Here is a 22,567-nt window from a genome sequence, read left to right on the forward strand (position 1 = left end):
AGTTTCTCTTGACCTGAAACAAAAAAATAAAACAATTATTTAGTAGATATAAAGTTTAATGAAATGAAAAAATTAAAAAACGTTATTAAAAATCCAAAGAAAAAATTGATATATACCCATGGGTTGCTCCGCCGGGGCAGGATACCCTTCCTGGGCCTCCTCCTTCTCTCAGGATGTCCGCGGGATGTCGGGCTGGTCCTCCTTGAATGGCGGAATATTATCTGAAACAGAAGAACTGTGATTAACATGCTGTTCTATTCAAGGTCTTACTCAGCGCGTATTGTTTTCAGCTTACCGCGCGCGTGTTTTGGTTGTGAGTGACCGGACGCGAATTCCAGCGCAAGCAGAGCTAACTCGCACCCGTCCCCCCTGCTCCCCGTGCTCCCCGCGCCCACAGCCGTTGATTCCGGACCTACGCAATACGAGGCGACTGACCGCTGCTGGCGAGCACCCCTTTCCTCTTTCCCCGTGCTTCTTGCCAAGGAGTCCTCGGGGCTGCTTCGCCGATATAAGGTAGATGGGGGACGTGTCGACTCATCCTTCCGTGCGGGAGGCACTCACGGGATAGTTCGCGACACTCCCGTTGAACCCTCGATCTCGACGCAAGAAACGTGCTACGGCGTACAGCGAAGTCGAGACGGTCCGCGATACGTAAGGTACGCGACGATAAGCTGCGAGGAAACGCACGGGGACGCCGCAATATTCGTCACGAGATTCGGTGCTCTGCACGTGGCCTGGCGTACCTGTTCTACTGCGCAACTGGTCGCGCAGATCGTTCTAGATCAGGCGATCGATGAAGCGCTGTGATTGGCCGGCGCACTAGGGGTCACCCATCTCTTCACGACGTCGTTTTTTGCCGCTGAACCTGAACATGGTCACTGGAGGTCGCGGGTGAGGCGCGGTGAGGGGAGGGAAAATGGCGAAAACCGTCTTACCTGGATGGACACGACACGAAAAACTGTCTACGAGTCTACGGAGGCAAAGCGAAAGCCGGGAACTTGCGCTGAGCGCCGACGACGTGGCCCGAACGGATTATTTTAATATTGGAGATTCAAGGCCTATAATTTCGGTTCGTTGAATTATCACTTGCGTCAAAACTGAGCTCGGCTAACAGCCAACGGACAAGGTCAATTTTAAGAAATATTTCTTCGACGGAACGCTGAAAAGTCTGTCGACGAGCGTGCGCATAACGTACGTCATGGCCACCCGAACGCACGTACGTCGCGTTCGGATGCTGTACAAGACAATTTTGAGGCTGCATCGTGGTTTACCTGCCGAGATCCGAATCCTGGGCGACGGCTACGTCCGCGACGAGTTTCGACGACACAAGGGATGCGTGGAGAGCGAGGCGGACGTCTTCCTTCACGAGTGGACCGTGAGTTAGAGGCCGCGGCCGATTTTGAGGTTATGTGCAATTGCGCGCTGCGACTTGCAATTCGCGATTTCTCTTTTCGCAGAACTATGCGGTGTCCCTGGCCGAGCAGCTCGGGTTGAAAGGTCCGCACACGAGTCGACCACTCGGACGCTACCTGAAGGAGGAGGATCTGCAGAAGCTGCGGGACGAGCAAGTGTGCCAACTATACGAGCTGATGATAGCGGCGACGGGGAACCCTGACGGCACGCGGGGCAAGACGTAGTCACGCCACGTATCCAGTGATCCTCGACCTCTCAGTGCCTCGAATATTCGGAATGATATTGTGATATGCAAATGAACGTCTTCTCGGCGACTCGGATCGATCGGCAGCGCTCGACGACTGCCCTGGACCGCATCTTCTAGTAGTTTTGTCGGACGTAAGAAAAAGTGTCATGTAGTGTGATATGTAGTTGTTAAATTGAAACGTTATGACAATGGACTTGGGACACTTAATAGAAAATGAGCTGCTAAATAAAAAAGTGTGGATTATGTAGCTTTCCTTGAAAGAAAAACCTGGAAATCTTTATCATTAAAGTTAACTGAGAAATCTTTATTTATTTATTCTTTTTTCTTTTGGTGCAAGGTGCATGATTCACTGAGTGAATACTTGGAGTGCGACTTTTGTACTTTCTAGTGTAAAAACAGGAATGTCTCGTTAACTTTATTGATAGAAATGGTCATATGCTCTTTTCAAGGAAAGTTAGATAATCGTGCACAGTGTGCTCTGAGTAAGAGACAGTAAAAGACAAGAGCGAGTGATTAATGACTCATGATGAATACCATGTATTAATAATAATTGCATGTAAAAAATGCTATGTAAAGAAATTGTCTAGAAGGTAATAAATAAGATAACATTGTAGTGTCCACTCAGGTTCTTCCGTTGTCAAGTAGTCTGAGTTTGTGATTCAGGTTTAATATCATGTGATGAAATTTATCATGACAATAATCTAATGTAGTAGGTCTACAGTAAAAAAATGAAATTAAAGGACAATGAATTTGTTCATCAGATATTATTTAATATATAATTTTGTTTTGTTCTTTAATTTAATTTTTTTTACTTTATATATTTAATGTTGAGCTACTTATCGTTTTGACGACAATTTCGTCATTTTTTCTATTATCATTATCTAACTTTTTAAAATTATATCTGTGCAATAACAGCATAACGATAACGAAACTGTCGTTAAAAATTACAGAGTAGAAGTACTGGACGCAACTTTCCTGAGTTCGAATTTCCGTTTCCATCTCTGTTGTCTTAAAAAAAAAATAAAAAAAAAAACGAGACAGAAAGAAAACAGGAAAGTAGATTAGATAGTAATCAATTTAATCTGATAACGATATTCGGCAATAGATATCTGCAGACTTCCGTCAGTCGGCCAGCAGTGAGTGCATCTTCTGGACGGAAGAAGACTCGGACAAGATGAAAGCTTGGCAGGACGCAGCAACTTTGATACTGGCAGCACGCCACGGACAATCGTGCGGTCGCGCATTGTCGCCTGCAGTCGTAAGTGTGCAAAAGTAGCGTGTACGCAGCACGTACGCGTGTTCTAGTTGTGTCAATGACTTCGCCGGCACCACTTTCTCGTTCCACAAGCGTGTGACACAAGAAAGAAGCCGACCGGAAGTCCACAGTGTTAACGACATTTGCATCTTTTTTTTTTTTTTTTTTAATTCTACCTTGTAAAGCGCGACGTGTATATGCGGCACGAATATCGACATATCTGTCAAGAAGTGGAATTTAAATGTACCAGCATTCTACGTAACACTTGATTTCAGCACAATTACAAGCTGCTATGCTTGAAGCGTCATCAGAAGTCGAGTTTCATGCCGGGATTGTACGTCTTCCCGGGCGGCACGGTGGATCAGGCTGACGCCGATTTGAAATGGTGCAAGCACTTGGCTGCTTTTGGTTTGGACGGCGACAGGCTTGCCTGTCTGGTGCCGAAGACCTCGTCGCGACCGCAGATCTATCAGACGAAGAAGAACGAGCTGCTGAAAGAGGTCTCCCTGCGTATTACGGCGATTCGTGAGACTTTCGAGGAATGCGGGATACTGATATGCAGACGTGAAAAGCACCGCGATGCCGCTACCGGTTGGGCCGAGCATGTGTCAGGTGGAAAATTAATTGGAGAATTAATTAGCAAAATTACGGGTGAAATTGACGCGTGGTAACGTTAATCGTGGATCTTTCAGTTCCCAAGAGCGAGCTGCGAACGTGGCAAAGCAGAGTCCACGATGACGCAACGGAGTTCCTCAATCTCTGCGAGAAATTTGAGTGTTATCCGGACTTGTGGGCGCTGCACGAATGGAGGAACTGGCTGACACCCACGACCGCGTACGAGAAGCGCTTCAACACCGCCTTCTACTTGACTTGCATGCCGCACGTGCCGCACGCCGAATACGAAGCCAAGGAAATGGAAGATCTGAAAGTGAGATATCTTAAACGGTATTGTGCGACGGCGCGGTTAACCCGCAAGAACTAATTGTTAGAAACGATTTTAGTGGGACACTCCAGACAAACTGTCCTCAATGGGCATCACGTTTCCGCCGCCGCAGCAGTGCGAAATTGCACACTTGACCAAGATCAAAAGCATCGATAGTCTCCTAAACGTCGCCGTGAAACGCAACGAAGAAGGCGCGCAACTGTTTCTGCCGGTACGTAAATTAATGTTCCACTTGAAATAAAATACAACGAAGGTACATTTGCAGGTGCGTTTCCGAATGAAGGATGGCACTATTCAGGTCCTGCCCGGCGACACGATGTACCCGGATGAAGCCAGCTTGGTCGAGAAACAGCTGATCGACAGGTCGGATATTACCATGAGTGATTTTCAAAAAATAACTGCGGTGAAAAATCGAGCGGAATTCCACGACTCGAAGGTCGACGTAATTTTTACCGACAACGGTGAAGACAACTGCGTGGCGTTTCCAATACCCGGGTATTCGAAAGTAGCGTATGGTGATAAGAAAACTGAAAATAAATCCTAGGCGTGAATAACGAAAGCGTTGCCTCTATTCGAAATATATTTTAATGAATAGTTTTTAATTATTTTTTTTTAGCTATATCTAGGAAGACTCGAGGAAACATTTTACTACGATTAATGTACTTTCGTAATATAATACCGTAATATAATACCGTTTGCGTCTAATAAAAAAAAAAAAAAATTGTTACCGAGTAATCTAACCACGCAACGTGTACGCAATGAATGCGTGCGAGGTGCGTAGCGTAACTCAAAGATGGCGATGAGGAAAGGTTTGTGAAGAAAGCTTAAACGTATATTTTCTACAGCTCGCGAGGGTCTTCGCTCTTCTTTCGACACCTAATTAACGACTGGTAATTAAATTAATTCGATGGGTGGAATGAGTCGGAATGTGCGCGTTTCCGCCCATCGAAAAGATTCGTGTGAACGGGGTTTGAGGCGGAAGGAGGGGGAGCAATGCCAGCGCCGCCCCGGGACAGCGCGGCAAGAATCGGCACTGGCGTCTCCTCTCTTCTCCCGACTCCCGACGGCCGCGAATCGATATTCCGCTCAAATATTGACTCCGCGATTGTGTGTGCCGCGGTGTGCCGTCGCGGGAGCGCGAGTGAGCGAGTCGAGCTGAGCGAGCGAGCGCGCGCGCGCGCGACAGAGTCCGTTCCGTCCCGTGTGTGGTAGTTCCGTGCAGTCGGTCGGCGATGCTCCTTTAAAAAGCGGATCGTACTTGGAGCGTGAGAGCCGCGCGCGAGTGAGAGACGTTTAACGCCGCCGAGGGAGAGGAGAGTTGGGCCGCCCGAGGCGTGTACGGAGTCACGGTAGTACGGTGCCTCGTAAGCCACGCCGCGCGCGGTCAGACAGCACGATCCCGTGACGACGACGTCGACGAGGACGAGGAGGAGCGGAGGAATCATGCTGCCGCAGGCGACGACGGGTGCGCTGCTCTGCGGGCTGCTGGCTCTGTGCGTCGGGCTCACCCACGCGAGCATCGCCGCGGCCTTCGAGTCGACACCATCGAGCTCCTTCGATCATGGAGGTGAACTTCTCGGTTCTTTTTACTGTTTCTCCCTTTCTCCCTCCGTCTGTTCGGTTTCCGCCGCCGCGCCGCCGTCGTGTCCTACATTCGCTCTACCTGGCCTCCACCGCGAGGCGCATCCGGCATCGCGTTTTACGCGCGCGTGTCTACGTGAACCTCGGCGGGCCCGCAAACGCCGTTGGGAACGACGATGAGTGGCGTCGCGCAGCGGCCACCCGCAGGTGCGACGGACGATCGCGGCACCTGCGAGGTGCCGCCACGACGAACCCATTGACCGTGTGCGTGCCTTGCCTTGCCTGCCTGCCTGCGCCTCCGTATCTCGTTGTGTTACACGGTACGACGAGTTGAACGTTGCACTGCGCCCACCCGGTCGATATGCCGCCGCCGCCGCCGCCACCGCCGCCGCCGCGTGAAACGGCTGAGGAAAGAAAGGCGGCTGTTAACCCTTCGCCGTCGAGCGATTTCTCTCTTACCTCTCCGAGCACGCCAGGGTTCCCGGTTAGTGAGGAAACGCGGGGGAGGATCGGGATCCCCACCGACCACCCTTCGCGCGCCGACCGCGCTTTCGATTGTTGACGTTCCCCACAACGGGTTCTCCTCGCGTGACGTAACAAAAAGCCGTCGGGAAAGTTCCGCGCGAGACGAGGGGGGAACCTTTCGCCGTCCGTAGGCTCGGGATTGAATCTCGCCTCGACCCCTAATTCCCCTCGATTCTTCCGTGATATTTCGCCGTCGCCTTCGTTACCGCGACGCCGAGAGAGATATCTCGGGGATTTTTGCCGCGCGGCGCGCTAACACGCCCAAAATTCGCGACGGGAATAATCGCGTTATGCAAATCCCGGCGGAATCTCGTTCGCGCGCGATAGAATTGCCGGAATACGTTCCGTCGCACGAGGCCGCCGAAAGGTAGACGCGGCGAGACGCGTCTCTCTTTCGACCGCGGCTACGCGTTTGCATCCGACGGTCGGCCGCGGGCGGGAGCCTTCCTCTCGGTTTTTTTTCCTTTTTTTTTTACGCGCACCCAGATCTGAACTTGACGTAAACAAAAATACGAACGGCGATAAAAAGCGCGACGACAAATGGAATTGACGCTAACACCCGGGCGACGAATAACAATCGATACGTTCTTCTATGCTGCAGTACGCGATAAAGCGGACTCTTCTTCTTTTTTTTTTTTGCTCTTTTTTTTCTTTTTTCTTTTTTGCGCTCTAACATTTTTACGTTTAACGTCCGCGTTATTTTGCCTCACGCCTCGCCTTATTTTTTTTCCTCCGCCGACGTGTCCTGTTTAATAACCGTGCCGCGTCGATGTTTCGGAAACCCCACGGAACTTGATCCGCTTAATTAAATGCACTTTTCGCGCGAGGGGCTCGCACCCCTCCGGCGATCGACGGGACTCGATTACGATCGTTCACCGAATGACGGTATTAGTCATGCCTGCGGGAATAACAAACTAGGTGTGAATCACGTTCGAGAGAGCCCCAGAGTAAAATTAGACCGATTTCGAGAAGAAGAGTGACGAGTGTGAAGTGATGTAAATTTAATATTCCCGTCGCATCTCCCGAAAGAGGGTACAAAAAAAAAAAATAAAATAAAAACAAGGAGGCGGGAGGGATCGCGTTACGTGCCGGGTTTAAAAATATTTCGGCGCATCCCGCGTGGCGGATCGTTAATTATCCCTAATCACCCCGAGTCGCTAAGATTAGAAGGGCCGCCCCTCCGGCGCTGGCCGGCGACGACCAGCTTTCCACGATCAAACAATATTCGAGACCGTGACTTTCTTTGCGGTCCACGCCGATAATCGCGGGTCCCACATCGCTGGCGTATCGCGATAATTGAATGCATTCTGGCGTCGGCGGCTCCCGATGCTTCACCCCGATAACACGCCGCGCACGTCAAAGTATATTTCGCACACGAGCAGTTAATTAACGATCGTCCGGGCCCGCAATTATCGGCCCGCCGAAATTAGATGTCCCGCCGATTGCGCGGACGTATATGTGTATTCCAACGAGAGATGATCGAGCTTTTGTCACCGCCGCGAGAGACGCGGTGTTAATTAAGCGGTATCATCCGCAGCGCGAGTTTTCCCATTCAACGGGACGATATCTGTTCCACTGCGGCGCGGTCGGCCACCTCGAACGAGAGAAAAAGAGGAAAAAAAAAAAAAAATTAAAAAAATATCTCGCCGCGAATATCGAGAATTTTTATTGTTTAAACAGCCTTCCTCTTCGCGCAAACATTTGCTTACTTGTACGAGCGGCGGATACGAATGCGGAGAAACCGCCGGGACACTCCGCGTCCTTGGCCAACACACTTTTTCGTACGTCGGTCCAGCTCAAACCTATCGCGAGCGTCATTAGTAAAGTGGCGATACAATTGTAGGATTTCGTGATGTATGTATGAGCGAGCATGGTTTTTACACGGGACAAAGCGATACTAGCTTTGACGCAGCCGACGCTTAACGATAATTGCGAGATAATCGAAAAGCGTATTATGCATACATTTCGTAATTGACTTCCATTCGGCGATCGGGAGATACTGCTTATAAATAATTATTCAGCTTAAAATGCACACGTGAAATTATATAATTATGGAAATATGGAAATCTGACGTTAAATGAATCGTCCGGCTCGGCACCAGAGGCCTTTCGGTTGAATTAAATTCTCACCCTGAATATTTTGATACAATTGTAATGTTTTAGGTATCACACATTTTTTTGATAACGCATCGTTTACGCCGCGCGTGTAGCTTCACCTCTGCAGATTTTCATTCTGAAAAATAATAAAATCAAAGACAAACGAAACCCGGTTGTCGAAAGAAGTGTTATCGATCGCTTTTAAGTATGTGTTTGCTTGATTTTAACCCGCTCGAGCTCGGAAAAACTGTCGGGGGCGGTTCTTTCAAATCTCTGCAGAGAAAAAAAACGAAATCTTTTTTAGTACGAACCGTTCGCAGAGTTTATCCGTCAGATGTGACCCGGTGATTTTAGGTCACACCAGAGTCGAGAGAGGCTCACGGGAGCATATTAGGTGTTGACTACCAGCTCAAACTGCCAGTGTTAGCAATTAACGGCATAATTATGAGCCACTGTTGCGGACGTGAACAAGAACGAACGTTCCCTCCTCTCTGTGCGCCACAGTTGTTTAACGCTTTTCTCATTATCCGTATGTTGAAGAAGTTGACAAGTTAAGTTAACGAGCTGCTGCCTCTTTTGTTTCACTTAACCCATTTCTACTCGAATTTCGAATTCTTCTCTTCCTCCCCCTCCCTTATTGCGCTAAAGCCCCGTAACTGGCGACGAATATTTTTCAGTGCTTAATTAAAAAGTTCGCTTGTTATACGCGACGGGGGGGGGGGAGATGAGGCGCGGGAGAGAAAAAAAATGTGGACTTTCTCAAACATACGTTGACTGAGTTTTTCCAATCGACCCCGAATTCGTCCATTAATTTCCAACGGTTCGTTAGAAATGCCAGTGAATTCGGAATTTGCATCACTGAAGCGCGCGAATTTACATAACGGCGTGCACACAACGCGAGAGCACCTCTATCAATAAAACACCCGGCTGGATCATCGTAGAACAATATAGCTGTGAATGCCGAACGTTTTATTGATACGCTCATATACCGCTCTATGTAAATTCGGGGGGAGGGGGGTGGCGAGCTGACCTTAATACTGATTTTTTAGACCCCCGGTTTGATAACTCGTGACCGTCAGATTCGCTTCTAAATGCCGGTCTAACAGATATAAAATTAACGAAATTGTCCGCTCGTCTTCTCCGAAAAAAAAAAAAAAAATACAAGGGAGGAAAACAGTTTTGAAAGACGAGCCGGTGGGTAACGCGAGTGGATTTGGTTACACCGGTGACTCCCTGTTAGAAATAACGAAACCGGAAACTGTGGGAGGACGGCTCTTCTTTGCCTCCAAACGAGATGACGTGGACGGTTGACTGATCAGCGCGGGTTGTTTTTGCAGCACCACGGCTGGATCTGGAGAGCCTCGAGAGCGGATATCACGGTCTGGTCAAGGAGAACGAAACTCTGGTCGAGGTCACGCCGCAGATCCGCGCCCTGGAAACGAAAGTTTGCTCCTTCCGCATCGCAAACAAGCACCACGGCGAGGCGCCGTTCGAGATCGTCCTGAAGGAGAAGGGGATGGCCGAGCTGCGGGCGTTCCGGGTCCTGAACTGCGAAAAACGCCGCAATTACAAGTTCGACATCGCCGCGGTTGGCTGCAACGGGGTGCAATCAGAAAAGTAAGTAACGCGTCTTCACGACGGCGGGAAACACCCTTCGCTGCTTGCCGCTCGAGCGATCCGCGTAGCATGAATTTTCATTCCCGCCCCCGTTGTAAACGCAGCAGCGCGCGTACGTAACGCGCGTTTATTCGCGAAAACTCTCCCCCGAGATAAAGTAAACTTGACGAAAGTAGAGCGGAATAGACGATACGGAAGAACTACACCTAAGTTTATAATTGCGAGAGTCGGCCCCGCTTCAACACGCGACTGCTTCAACGCTGAAAAAGTTCTTTATCGTATGATGCTCTCGGCGCTAGATAACGGCTAAGTAGAAATGTACACTTCCATCTCTCACCGGAATTTTCTTCATACACTGCAGTTATCTGCATTTTCTTTTTTTTTTATTTTTTTTTTTTACTTACATATTTAGATAAGTGGAAGTACACATCCGTTTGAAAAAGAAAAGCATTTAGACGCCGAAGGCTACGGGATAATATACATTTCATAGATTAATTAAATAAATAGAACTTTATGTTTTTAAAACAAAATTTCGCATGTATAAAAAAAAAAAAAAGGAATAAAAACAGGCGGAAAATTTTATCAGGTAAATTTGCGAAACGCGGAATAACAGAATACTTGTATGAAATTTATTATATTTTTTATATTATGCGTTTATCGTAGAGCAAAGGAAATAGAAACACGAAACGCGTGCATTATAGTATATATAAAAAAAAAGAAATTAAATATTTAATTTTATAATATTTGCCGTTTTTCGTTACGTTCGTAATTTAAATCCGATGGCAGTTTAATATTTCTTAAATTATACGTATGCACGCGTCCTTCACGTTATCATCTCAAATTATATCGCGGCATGGAAAAAGGACGTGCCCGCGCCATATCGGAAATGTATCATCTTACCCTGTATTTATCTGCAGTTAAAGTTCATAATAAGTCATTTTGCGAAAATGGGTCATCGGATCGCACGTCGCGCCAGCACAATACCAATTTTTTTTTTTTTTTTTTTTTTTTTTTCCGTTTTTTTTTTTGGCCCGCGCGCGCTGTTCTATGCCACGGCCTGTATCGGCCAAATGAGGAAATAACTCTCCCAGTCTGAGTGCACAAATTTTCTCATTACGAGGTTGTGCGATTTCACGCCCGTCTGAAACGATAACTGCTGACTATTCCCTCGCGTCCGTTCGTGTTTGCTCCCGATCTTTCGCCTCGATAAATGCTACACGTCCCTCGGAATAAAACTTTTACGCTCGCGATCGCGTCAGTTAATAAAATGTATTGTGGACCTGAGAGGGTGAGACAAGAATTATACGGCGCGAGGTAAAATTTTCGAGTAAAGCGGAAAGAGAGAAAGAGAGAGAGAGAGAGAGCGGCGGGCCAGGGATAAATTATCTATGAAAAACTAGCGTGACGTCTGTCCTGTTTCTGTCTCGGCATTCTGTCTCACCTCGCCGAATCACCGCCAACGACTGGCAGATCAATAGTGAAACATTTCGTATATACATACGTGAAACACACGACGCTTTTATATATATATATATAAAAGATTTCGCGGTGAATTTTTCATAGAACACAAACGACGTTAGAAGAAAAATTTCGCTGCGACGCGGGTAGGACTAATCGATTGATTATCGCGTGCCTCGGCCGCCGAAGTACACGTCGTAATTTCCAATTAGGGTATCGATGTATCCGTGCATCAGGCGCATTATTATGATATTAATATGGACAAGTCAAAACGGGTCGGCGTGCGGGCGTGAAGGGTTCAAATAATTTATTATTATTTAACGGTGTGTTTAGCGGATTTTTTAGAGCACCGGCTCGGAAGCATTGGTTGCACCGTGTCTAAAATTTCCAACGTAAATAGATTTCGAGCGTGTAACCCGAACGGGTCGCCGTTTGAACGCGTGTTTTTGGTAACGAAACAATTCCGAGTCGAAATTCAATTCTTTTCTCTCACACGTGCAGGTCTCCGCGGTATCGCATTATTGACTTTCCCGTTGTATGCTGCGTATTAAATTTCCGATATTGCTGCAAGCGAGCACTGTCACATAAATGTTTTACATTAAGTATATCGACAGTATTTGCTGTAATTCTTTTAAATCTTTTCCCGTCGGGCGCGCGAGATAAAATACATTCTTCCGTTACGGCACCGCGGAAATATCAAAATAGATCGCTTCCTCCATCGTCGTCGCGTCGCTTTTATGGCGCATCGAATTATCCTTAATTCGAAAAACCATTACAATTAAATCCATTACGAAGATAAGCGTATCTATGGCGGCGTGAAATAGCTAATTATCTCGATGCGAAAGTTATTAAAGTAATCTTTACGGCTGGGGAAATAAGCCCTTTTAAATTCATTGTGGAGGGTCGTAATGGAAATTCCACGGTTGTAATTTATTTTCGGAACAGTCGAAATAATTTTTTCTGCTGGCTGGAAGTGAACATTTTAACATTACTTGTTAAGGCGCAGCGCATCTGCGTAACTTGAATTTTTTTATTTGTTTTTCTTTTTTTCTTTTTTTCCTTTTTTCTACTTCCCAATTCCATCTGAAGTTTATGGAAAAATTGCGCGGATCTTCCGGAAAAATACAAGTGCGAGAATATATTAATATCGCGAGCACGCGGAGAGGTACGCGGCGATTCGAAGAATCTAGGCATTTCGTCACGCATGTATGTCCGCCGCTTCTGCGACGCATCCGTTATCTGTATAGGAGAATAGACCTTGAGATGCACGTGCATTACTTCAATTTCAGCGCCACGGTTCACATTACTGTGGTTGACGTCAACGAGTATGCGCCGCAGTTCCTCCAGCCGGCCTATGTCAGCACCGTGGACGAAGGTCGCCTCTACGAGGAAGTGGTCCGCGTCGAGGCCTCTGACCGTGACTGCACGCCGAAGTTCGGGGACGTCTGCAAGTACGAGATTCTCACCGCCGATCAGCCGTTCATCATCGACAACGAGGGCGCGATCCGCAACACCGAGCCTCTGGATTACGAGCGATCCCACAACTACATACTCAGCGTGGTCGCTTACGACTGCGGCATGAAGCAGTCGGCGCCGGCGATGGTGACGGTCAAGGTGAATCGCGTGTGCGCACCCGGATGGCGCGGTGTCCCCGAGAGAGTGGACTACGCCGCCGGGGTCGGTTCCCAGCCTCTGTTACCTTCGGCGCGGCTTGACCTCTGCGACGCGCCCTGCATCCTGCGGAATGTCCGCGCCACCTTGACTCTGGCCACCGATCACATCGGCAAAGGCTGCGACCGCGACACTTACGGGGTTCGCAGCCAGCGGAAGCTGTGCGGCGCCTCGCGGGACAGCGTCGACCTGCTGCCGACCCCGGGCCCCACGACCTCCTGGACGGCCGCCCTTTCCCGGGACGAAGGCAGAGAGGCCGACGAGATCTTCGAGTTCGACGGCGTCGACTCGGCCGCGATCGTGCCGAACGACGTCCTGGAACACAGCCTGGCGCAAAAGTTCACCGTCGGCGTCTGGGTCAAGCATCGGCCACGCCCGCGACAAGATCCGCATGTCAAAGAGCATATTTTGTGCGCCGCTGACGATCACAGTAAGTTATCCACTTTTAATTAATAACTTCTTATAAACGTTTAAGTTGGGCGCTTTGACTGAAATGTATCTTTAACATTCGAGCCAGTTCATCGTTTTGCACGATTAATTTTTTTAACGTTAATCCGCCAGATAATTTTTCTATTCGTTTAATATCTCGTTTTTGTTATTCTTATCGATAAACGTTCTTTCGTCAAAGATACCCGTCGACAAAAACAACTTTTTAACTCGATGAAGTAAATAACGGTATAAAAATGTTTGCGATATTAAAAGTTTAATTGGCTGTTGTCTCCGTGTATCGTAAAGATTTAATCTGGAAGGTTTTTAATTGATTTTAAAGCGAGAAGCGAGCAATGAACTTAATAATTTCCATATTCCTTCGCTCCCGGAAGAAACAATAATCATTTTAAACAGCTGATAAGCCACCAGTCGTTCCGATGTCAAGCGGTGTTCACCGATGTAGCAGAATGCATTACGCGCCGGCGGGAGCGCGCGCGGCCAAGCGTTAAAATATACACGTTCACTCTGCGGAAACGCCGGGGTATTATCGTCAAGTTTCAAACAAAGCGGCTTAATCCTTGCACGGAATGAATTTTGGCAAGAAATCAGGTCGAGCGCGCTTATATAGGTCGTCGTACGCTTGCTCGGCCTCGCGCGAAGAGTTTAACTCAAATATCCTATCTAGCCCGGTCTGAAATACAAATCTTTCTAAATGCCGACCGGTCTCCATGGGCGACGTGTAATCCTCGGTTATAAACGTTCTCTCCCCCTCGTTCTGTCCCACCCGGCTTCTCTACCCTTTCGCGTTAAATCTCTCCTTAATGCCGTCGCGCGTCTCAACGCTTTATTACGCGCGGCGGCGGGCGTCACGAAAGGTGCAACTAACGCCCCGCCGTTTCAATTACAGAGATGAATAGGCACCATTACGCCCTGTTCATAAGGAACTGCAGATTGATTTTGCTGCTGCGACGCGACTTCTCCGAGGGCGATCCCAACATCTTCCGCGCCGCTGAATGGCGTTGGAAAATCGGCCAGGTATGCGACGATAAGTGGCATCATTTCGCGGTACAGGTGGACTTCCCGCGTGTCAATTTGTACGTCGACGGCGAGGAGTGGCGGTCCGACGAGAAGAATCCCGAGGTCATCGACGACTGGCCCCTGCACCCGGCCAAGGGCGTCAATACCACCCTCGTGGTCGGGGCGTGCTGGCAGGGTTCCGAGAACAAAACCAAACATCATTTCCGGGGCTATCTCGCCGGTCTGTCCGTTTTAGTCGGCCGAAACGAGAAACCAGAAGTGCTCTCGTGCCTGCGGCGGTGCCAGGAAGGCATACACGTGCCGCCGATGGACTTGTTGCAGCCGGGTACACAACTGCTGACCAATTCTGATATGACCGAGGTGCGCATCGACGGCGACAACCGCACGAATGTGGAGACCCTGTTGCGCCGCATCGGTTACTCGAACACCCGACGCTTCCCGACGCCCGGTCGCCGTAATTTCCGTCTCGATACAACGATCGTCTGCGAGGGCAGTGAAAGTACGCCTCTACCGGTACCGACCGTGCAGTCTTACGTCACCGTGCTACCGCCTCCTCGACCGGGCATCACCGTCAACGGCACCGGTTACGTGGCCCGGGAATACGCCGATTTTCGCTTGGGAGTACGCGTGTTCCCCGACGCGCGCGTCACCGCCGGAACAGCTGCCCGGCTGGATGCCTGCGCCGTCAGCGTCTACCCGAGCCTCAATCCCGATCACGAGAGTCTGGGACTCCCTGGTGACGCTCTGCTCGCATTCCACGATATCTCCGCGCGCGTTGATCGGGACGGCGTCGTCCTCTCCGGCGCGGACTCACCTTACAACTACCAGCAACTCATCCGTCTCATTATGTACACGAATCGCAAGCCGGCTTATTATCTCGATCGCGTCTTCAAACTCACCTGTTCCGAACTGAGCGGTCGCTTCGCTAGCAACGAATACGTCCAAACGCTGGCCGTGATTCATCCCAAGGAGAAGACGACCGTTCCGCCGCACACGACACCCGGAGAGCCGCCCATCGCCAGAATCGTCGAGCCGGCACCAGGTCACGCGCAACTCTCGCCGCATCACGCCGATCTAACGGAGGAATACGCTACGGCCGCGCTTCGCGAAGGCAGCAGGACCATCAGTGGCACTGGCGGCAGCCACGCCGTAACCATTGTCGCCGCGGCTTGCATCGGCTTCCTGTTGCTGATGGCGGTGGTGGGTGCTGCGCGGGTGCGTGGAGCGGCCAAACGACGACGATCCGCCGGCGACGAGCTCGCTGCCGAGACAGAGATGGCCTGGGACGACTCCGCTCTCGCCATCACCGTGAATCCGATGGACAGGTTGACGGAACACGATCAACACCACCAGAGCCAACGGGACGAGGACGTGGACGACTCCGGCAGCTCTGATTCCGAGGATGGCTCGTTCCGAGACGACGACCTAGACAGCTCCGACTGCGAGAACGACTGCGATCTGAGCAACGGTCGCCACCGCCGCCACAACTCGCCGCACGATTTGGAGTGGGATCATCGTGACGTTTAAATCACTCTACTATCTTTACACTGAGCATTCACACACCCCTCTTTCTTCGTGTGATACTAAGAGGAGTACTGGCCGCGTGCCACTTGCAAAAATTTTTCCATCGTATGTCGTTTCTTCTCTCGCCGCGCGCGACCGCGCAATGTTCGCCGAGCGCGTCTCGGTAATATTCCGCGCCGAAGATTTCCTCGCACAGTTATCGGCGGCTTACGAGTTCAATCTGTGGGAGAAAAAAAGTTTCGGATTATCGTGTACGGATGCCTCTCGTCGAGCGCGACTTTGTGTCCGAAAGAATCAGTTTCTCAAAGGTTCTCTCGCGCGTCGTTAAGGGATTAGAATATTACGCTTTCTGTACGAGAGAAAAAAAAAAAAACAAGCGAAGCGGAGTGGCGAAGAATAACGCGAGTTTCACTTTTAACATTTTAAGCGATTATATTTCGGTACGATCACAGTTCCAAGTCTCAATTAAACAGCACGCGTGCAAATCGGGAAGTCGACGCTGACCGGGTCTCCGCGCGAGATGCTTCAGTCGGCGTGTCAATTCCGAACACTTTTCCAATCTTCAGAATATAGAATAATATTTAACGTTCTAAGCCGCACCACACGCATCGCTCGATCGATTCTCTAAACGATTATTGTCCCTCTTTACTGCGCGAGAAGCGTTATCGTACTATCCGTCCCTCCCCCGCCCTCTCATCCTCTCTCGTAGATGACGTCGATGTAATCGATGAGGTAACGATGTAAAACGGCATTCAGTTAGTACTCGTCTTAAGTGTCGAAAAAAAAAAAAAAAAAAAAAAAATGAAAAAGAACCTGTAAGAGTGCGGGACGCTTTATCGAAATAGTTAACTCTTTCTACCTACGAACACATGTCGCTGATGTTTGGTAGAATCGGAGATACACGCAAGAGATACTTAAAGTCCCGCCGGAAATACGTCCGACGGGAATATTTACGGCAGTTATTAATTTATATTCTTGACTCATCATTGGTAGTAGTAGGACAAGGGAACTCTTTTTTTTTGTTTTTTTTTGTTTTTTTTTTTATACTCCTAACTATCTTTTTCCTCCTTTTTAATCTACATACGATTATCGCTATTTTATTATTACTAATCGCTACGGCTACATCCAGCCACTTTATCAAAAGTTGTTTTATTATTATTATTTCTATAATTATTATTATAAGCAGGACGGCCCGGTAGCATAGTTATTAATAAAAAAAAAAAAAAAAAAGAAACCAAGGCGAAATAGAGCTGAGCCGACTCTACATTCTTCCTCGTCTTCTCGACTAAGCTTTCTCATCTATCTAAGGTGCATTTGATCTCATGAATGTAATTCTTTCGCAATAATCGTGTCTTTCATATTTTGATCAAAAGTGCTCGTGGCACGAGTTGACGTAAATTAACATACTGGCGGCGAAACGCGCGTGGTAGACACGAAGATGCTATTCGCTTCGTTGCAGCGCGTAAATCGGGCTGAGCCTGGGCCATACGATGCTTGCCGAATATACATATATATATAATTTTTTTTTTTTAATTTTTTTTTTCTTAATTTTAAGTCGTCTTTGATTGTTTTTTTTTTCTTTTTTTTTTTCTTTCTGCACAATGTTCCTTGATAGATTTGCGGAAAATGAAGTAAGGACATTGCCACGCATCTCATGTTAGTGCTTCAACAGTTAAGATAATCGGCGTCATATCCGTATATAATGCGTAATCGTGTCGCATACTGAAACGGCGCGTTTGATAAAACAACTTAGTCGGCCATTAAATCGCGAACGCTCGGCGAAATGTTCGGCACGAGGGACGATCCACCTGCTCGCCAGCAGAGGCTTCACGTGCCGTGTAATTTTCTTCGGTATAAATATTCATTTCTAATTATTAATTAAAAATTACTCGACACGTGAAGGAGCCGCTCGAGGGGTGGATCGTTTGCTTCCCTTGTACCGAGTCTTGACTTTCTTATGAGCGTTTGACGAATTAACGGCGATTAACCGTGTACCTCGGTTTATGTGTGCGCGACACGCACGTGCTCTACATACACATGCACCGGGCGTCCATTCATTATTCCGCGGCGAGAGTTTCGTCTCGAGTAGTAGACGATTATTCTAAAGTAATGCGCAGCGGCTGGAGAAGCCATCGAGCGTGCTTCTCCCGTTAATCTCACCCCCGACGTGTCGTATCGTGCAATCGCTCTTTTCACGGAGAAAACTAATGCTTTTACGTGCCTTTTAAGCAAGCAGCGCGCTGAATTCGTATTATATACTTTATACAGCGAATCTCAACTGCATCTGATTATCTTTCTCCTTTTTTTTTTTTCTTTTTTTTTCTATTTTTTTTTTCCGCCACAACACCCCGACCCGGTGACGGGTCCACCCTGCCTCGTCGCGTTTAAAAACCCTCCACGCGGCACCGCGCGGCTTGCCGCGTCAAACGATTTCAGCTTTTGCATAAGTAACACTCCTGCCAAACCGAAATCGCGCTATTGCACAAAGTCCCGGTTGTATTTAAACGTTTAACTGCTGGCGCAAAGTTAAGGGTCGGACGTGCGTTCGTCGGGTAACGAAAGGGCTTTGGCCGGGACGTCGTTTCCGGGCGACGCGCCGCCGTCCGGCGGGCTGTCACGGGCTCTGATGCACAATACCTGTCGATGGTTCCGTGTCGGAAAACGTATCACACACGTGCAATGATCCCATCGTGAGGTACATTAAACTCTCTCTCCCTCCCTCCCTTTTATCGAAATGGTGACACGACGGCTGCGCATCCGTTATCGCCGCGAAATAATGAACGTATCCCGCGTGCATGTGTGCGTCTCTGTGTTGGCGTAAATCTAGAATTATACCGAATCGTACGAATGCGGAGGCACCATCAGTACCGAATAACTCGCGTACGGATATATCTATATTCATATAGGGAACTATAATGAACAATTTATTTTTCCAATGAGCATATCATATCATTTTTATAAGGGATTCGTCGAAAAAAAAAAAAAAATGAAATAAAAAAGGAAAAAAAAAATGTTTTTTGAGAAGTCTCGCCTTATCAACCTGGGCGATCCGCGAAACGTCGCGACTTCGTAAAGGTTTCTTTCTCGTTCTCGGGGGATAGGTTTCTTTTTTTTTTTCCCATCTACGGTTCCCGAGGAGGGTCACCCAACACCCGCACCCTCTCTTACGCATTTCTCCGACTCGCACGAAATCAGATACTTCGATCGAGAATTCGGATTGCTCCAAACGAGAAAGCGGAGTTCGGCGACTATCAGAAAGAAAAGGGAAAAAGAAAAAAAAAAAAAAAAAAAAAAAAAATAAGAAAGAACAAAGACAAACAGAGACGTGCATGATCGTTTATCTGTTCCTGACTACACCAGATCGCATATATACACTTATATAAAATAATAAAATACCGGCGTGTACGCTTGCTTTTGTACTGTCTTTCTTTTTTCTAGTGTTTTTCTCTTAACGCGATTTTATCACCCTGCAACGCGAATCTCGTAACATAATCTCGTATTTTATAAAAGGAAAGGTGAGACGAATAAAAGTCGCAAACACGATGTGAGAAGGTAACAATCAATCGAAATCAGCCAGGTCGCTCGGCGACGGCCTTCCAACCCAGGAAGTGCGTCGCGAGGACCGAATTCGGGAAAGGATCTGGCCTTCACGAGTGTGTCTAAATTAGCTTACGTAAATGTGTGCACACGCGTTTGTATGCTTAATCCTCGAGCGTAAGTGCATCGCGAATTAAACAGTTCGAGAGCTACTTGGGATTCCCATTTCATTTGACCGTCGTGCACGCGACATCGTAAAACAAACCCCACGCTCGCTTTTCTTCGTCGATGGTGCGTCGAATGAGCGCGATGTCGGTGTAACGAAAAATAAAAAAAAAAAAGGGAAAAAAATGTGGGGAAAATATCGCACGCGCACGGCGCATCTCCCTTATTTACGCGAGACAGTTCCTCCGGCGCGTTATCGCCTCTATTCTTATCGCTCCGACGATTCGCCAGCGGGGTGCTCCCTATCTGAAAATATTTGCCTCGCGGAAGAAAGCGTCTTCGATCGAAATCTTGGCGCACAAATGACTCGAAATCGGCAGCAACACGTGGCTCAAGTTACGCAAGATCCCGAGCGGTCTTTCTGTGTACGTGATTTAATATTATGCGAAGAGGGAAATATGTGCGGCGACACGACGTTTTCCCGAGCGTGATGAAATAAGGGATGCTCGTGCGCCTGCGAGAGCGACTCTTTCGTTATTGCGAGCGAGATGTCGGGTGGCCGAAGGTCCCTCGCGATCGATAGAAATCAGGAAATCAATGAGACGAGAAGTGATTCGCAGCGTGAATCCAATCGAGTGCGCCGCGTCCGCTCTAAAGATGTACTTAATCACTTTAATTAAACGGGGAAGATAAAAGGAACTACGCAGAAAACAAAACCAACTAGATGATATTATTATATAATATATATATTATATATAAAAGATATCTAAGCTGTTTGCAACCGACGATGTAAAGGGGTAAAGTGGGAAGAGTAATGGGAAAAAAAGAGGGGAAAAGGAAAAAAAAAAAAGAAAAATGAAAAATATGAATTTGTAACGTACCATTGTATTTTGTAGCCAGCTAGAGCGTGTACGTATGCATATGCACAGATACCCCCGTGTATGTATGTATGTCTACGTATATAATTATACGTACTCTTCCCCACGTCTTCGTCTCGCCCATCTACCCACACAGACAAACACACAACCCGCACACGTACACTGAGAAGCAGATATGAGGTTCGCCGCGGCGACGGTGGTCAGCGTATGACGCTATCGTGATATGCGTCGATCCTCACGCGAAACCCATAGTTAATATACCGCAAAGCGCCGACCGCTGAGAGCCATCAAGAATTGAGGGAGAGAACGGTCCCGCTTATCACCCACGACTTCTCTCTCCGTCTTCTCGATCACCACCCCCTGGGCCTAAAGGGTGGACGGAGGAAAAAATAATGGGTGGTAAGTGGGACTTCTCTCCCTCAGTTCCCGGTGGTTCTCAGCGGCTGGCGCCTCGCGATATCATTAATTATGGTTTTCGTGTGAGGATCGATGCGCATCAAGATAGCGTCATACGCTGACCATCGTCGCCGCGGTAAATTCCACGTACACACATATGTGCCGTTCGCTCAAGACAGTCAGAGGAAATATTTTCGATCTTAAGAACGGAACAAGAGGGCTCGGATAAATCTGAGTAACGCGTCAAATCTTATCTTCCGAAATCCCGCGGGGAGGAGAACCACCCTTCGTCTGTCACGATCAGGCGAGGGGTGGGAATCTCTCTTCAGCGCATATTACACGCCCGCCGCCACCGACGCGTATCGACTTTTACACGTACACGTACATATCCCACGTGCATACACACACACATACACGCATACCTTATCCCGATGCGGCGACAGTGAAAAAACGTGCATGTATAAATGCGCGATCACGCGCGCGTGTATAAATCGAGAAATTATAACGCTCCGTGGAGCGAACGACCGTGCCATTGCCGTCTGATCGTTTGTCTTCAGCTCGCCCCGTCTCTTCTCGAAGTGTCGAGCGAGAAATGTTAAAGAGATAGGCATTATTAATCTTTCGGCGATTCGCGAAATTTGGGGATATGCGGTAAAACTTTTTTTTTTATTATTTTCCCACGCGAACGCAATTCGGTCGAATTTTTCGTTCGTCAAATTTATTTTTCTTTATACATTTTTTATTGTATTTTTTTTTTTTTTTTTTTACAGAGCGCTCGGATTATAATTGATGTACTGATAGTTTTTAGTAGAACGAATTCAAATTGATAGCAGGAAGTTCATTAATGAGATTGCTGGGTATATATTCCGAGTGATTCATTTTTCCGTATTCCGGGAGTTATTGAAATCGAATAAGCTAAAAAGTGCATCCAAGCTATAAAAAGCATGTAGAGCGTGTATCACGTGTATTATATATATTTCTCATAAAACACCGATCGCTCGCTCCAGGATTTCTCGTTGTTATTTCTCGTTATACGCGACACTATTAAAGAAAAAGAACTACACGGAAGAAATAGCGCGTAGCAGCGACACGATCGGATGTCAAACAATAAAAGAAAAAAAAAAAAACCAAGAGAAAAGGTAAGTTGCGCTATGCGTAATGAGTGAAATAAATCGACTACTGATTAGCTAGGCCGTAATGCGGAATATCGTTACGTGCCGACTAAATTCCCTCCCATCGCAGATTGATTGTGTGTTAACTAATAAGATTAAGTAACGGTATAGTATATTACAGTTAAGGGATTTAATTATTATGGATAAATAATTAAAAGGAAAAAAAAAAAATAATAAAAATAAAAAAAAAAAAATACTATCTGTAACGCTAAGCACACACGTTTCGAGCCGTAACGTTACGTATGGCTAAGGCAATGTTTATGACTTTAAGCGAGTCTTTAATTTTAACGTGACACACTGAGTTACTCGGCGCGTCTGCACCGCGACGCACAGAAACGTCAAATTATCTTGTTAACTCTGCAAACTGAAAGATCGTTCGAGACAAAAATGAGAAGTATATTATTATAGCAATAGTATATTAACTATACACACACGTACACAACACGAGATCACGCGCGGCCGCATATACACGCTGCACAGGCTAGGAAAAATGAAATACTATCTATAACGACATTATAAATAACATTAAGACGTCAACTGTATTTGTTTAATAAAGATGTACATTCGACATGTGTCCATTATGTAGCCGGCAGGTAATTGACGAATTTTAAGATAGTTCGAC

General features: G+C 47.5%; 3 protein-coding genes across 3 annotated transcripts; all 3 read left to right on the forward strand.

The window, feature by feature from the left end:
- Positions 1-630: 630 nt before the first annotated feature.
- On the forward strand, positions 631-2,273 carry Sdhaf3 (Succinate dehydrogenase assembly factor 3). Its single transcript, XM_070667976.1, has 2 exons — positions 631-1,375; positions 1,458-2,273. The coding sequence occupies exons 1-2, from the start codon at positions 1,199-1,201 to the stop codon at positions 1,635-1,637; spliced, it is 357 nt and encodes a 118-aa protein (XP_070524077.1). The 5' UTR covers positions 631-1,198; the 3' UTR covers positions 1,638-2,273.
- Positions 1,649-4,547, forward strand: LOC139109141 (acyl-coenzyme A diphosphatase NUDT19). Its single transcript, XM_070667975.1, has 6 exons — positions 1,649-1,791; positions 2,766-2,918; positions 3,191-3,527; positions 3,608-3,843; positions 3,917-4,069; positions 4,124-4,547. The coding sequence occupies exons 2-6, from the start codon at positions 2,835-2,837 to the stop codon at positions 4,400-4,402; spliced, it is 1,089 nt and encodes a 362-aa protein (XP_070524076.1). The 5' UTR covers positions 1,649-1,791; positions 2,766-2,834; the 3' UTR covers positions 4,403-4,547.
- A 418-nt stretch (positions 4,548-4,965) lies between these two features.
- Positions 4,966-22,513, forward strand: Cals (calsyntenin 1). Its single transcript, XM_070667969.1, has 4 exons — positions 4,966-5,425; positions 9,398-9,677; positions 12,425-13,236; positions 14,143-22,513. The coding sequence occupies exons 1-4, from the start codon at positions 5,302-5,304 to the stop codon at positions 15,798-15,800; spliced, it is 2,874 nt and encodes a 957-aa protein (XP_070524070.1). The 5' UTR covers positions 4,966-5,301; the 3' UTR covers positions 15,801-22,513.
- Positions 22,514-22,567: the final 54 nt, after the last annotated feature.

Source organism: Cardiocondyla obscurior, linkage group LG16 (genome assembly GCF_019399895.1).
Source record: "Cardiocondyla obscurior isolate alpha-2009 linkage group LG16, Cobs3.1, whole genome shotgun sequence".
Taxonomy (NCBI): Eukaryota; Metazoa; Arthropoda; class Insecta; order Hymenoptera; family Formicidae; genus Cardiocondyla; species Cardiocondyla obscurior.

Excerpts from the sequence above, each read along its gene's own strand:
- Sdhaf3 (XM_070667976.1), top strand. The coding sequence starts at position 1,199 with ATGGCCACCCGAACGCACGTACGTCGCGTTCGGATGCTGTACAAGACA. Across the intron at positions 1,376-1,457 it reads TCTTCCTTCACGAGTGGACC|AACTATGCGGTGTCCCTGGC; the intron begins GTGAGTTAGAGG and ends CTCTTTTCGCAG.
- LOC139109141 (XM_070667975.1), top strand. The coding sequence starts at position 2,835 with ATGAAAGCTTGGCAGGACGCAGCAACTTTGATACTGGCAGCACGCCAC. Across the intron at positions 2,919-3,190 it reads GCGCATTGTCGCCTGCAGTC|CACAATTACAAGCTGCTATG; the intron begins GTAAGTGTGCAA and ends ACTTGATTTCAG. Across the intron at positions 4,070-4,123 it reads GCGCGCAACTGTTTCTGCCG|GTGCGTTTCCGAATGAAGGA; the intron begins GTACGTAAATTA and ends GTACATTTGCAG.
- Cals (XM_070667969.1), top strand. The coding sequence starts at position 5,302 with ATGCTGCCGCAGGCGACGACGGGTGCGCTGCTCTGCGGGCTGCTGGCT. Across the intron at positions 5,426-9,397 it reads GAGCTCCTTCGATCATGGAG|CACCACGGCTGGATCTGGAG; the intron begins GTGAACTTCTCG and ends TTGTTTTTGCAG. Across the intron at positions 9,678-12,424 it reads AACGGGGTGCAATCAGAAAA|CGCCACGGTTCACATTACTG; the intron begins GTAAGTAACGCG and ends CTTCAATTTCAG.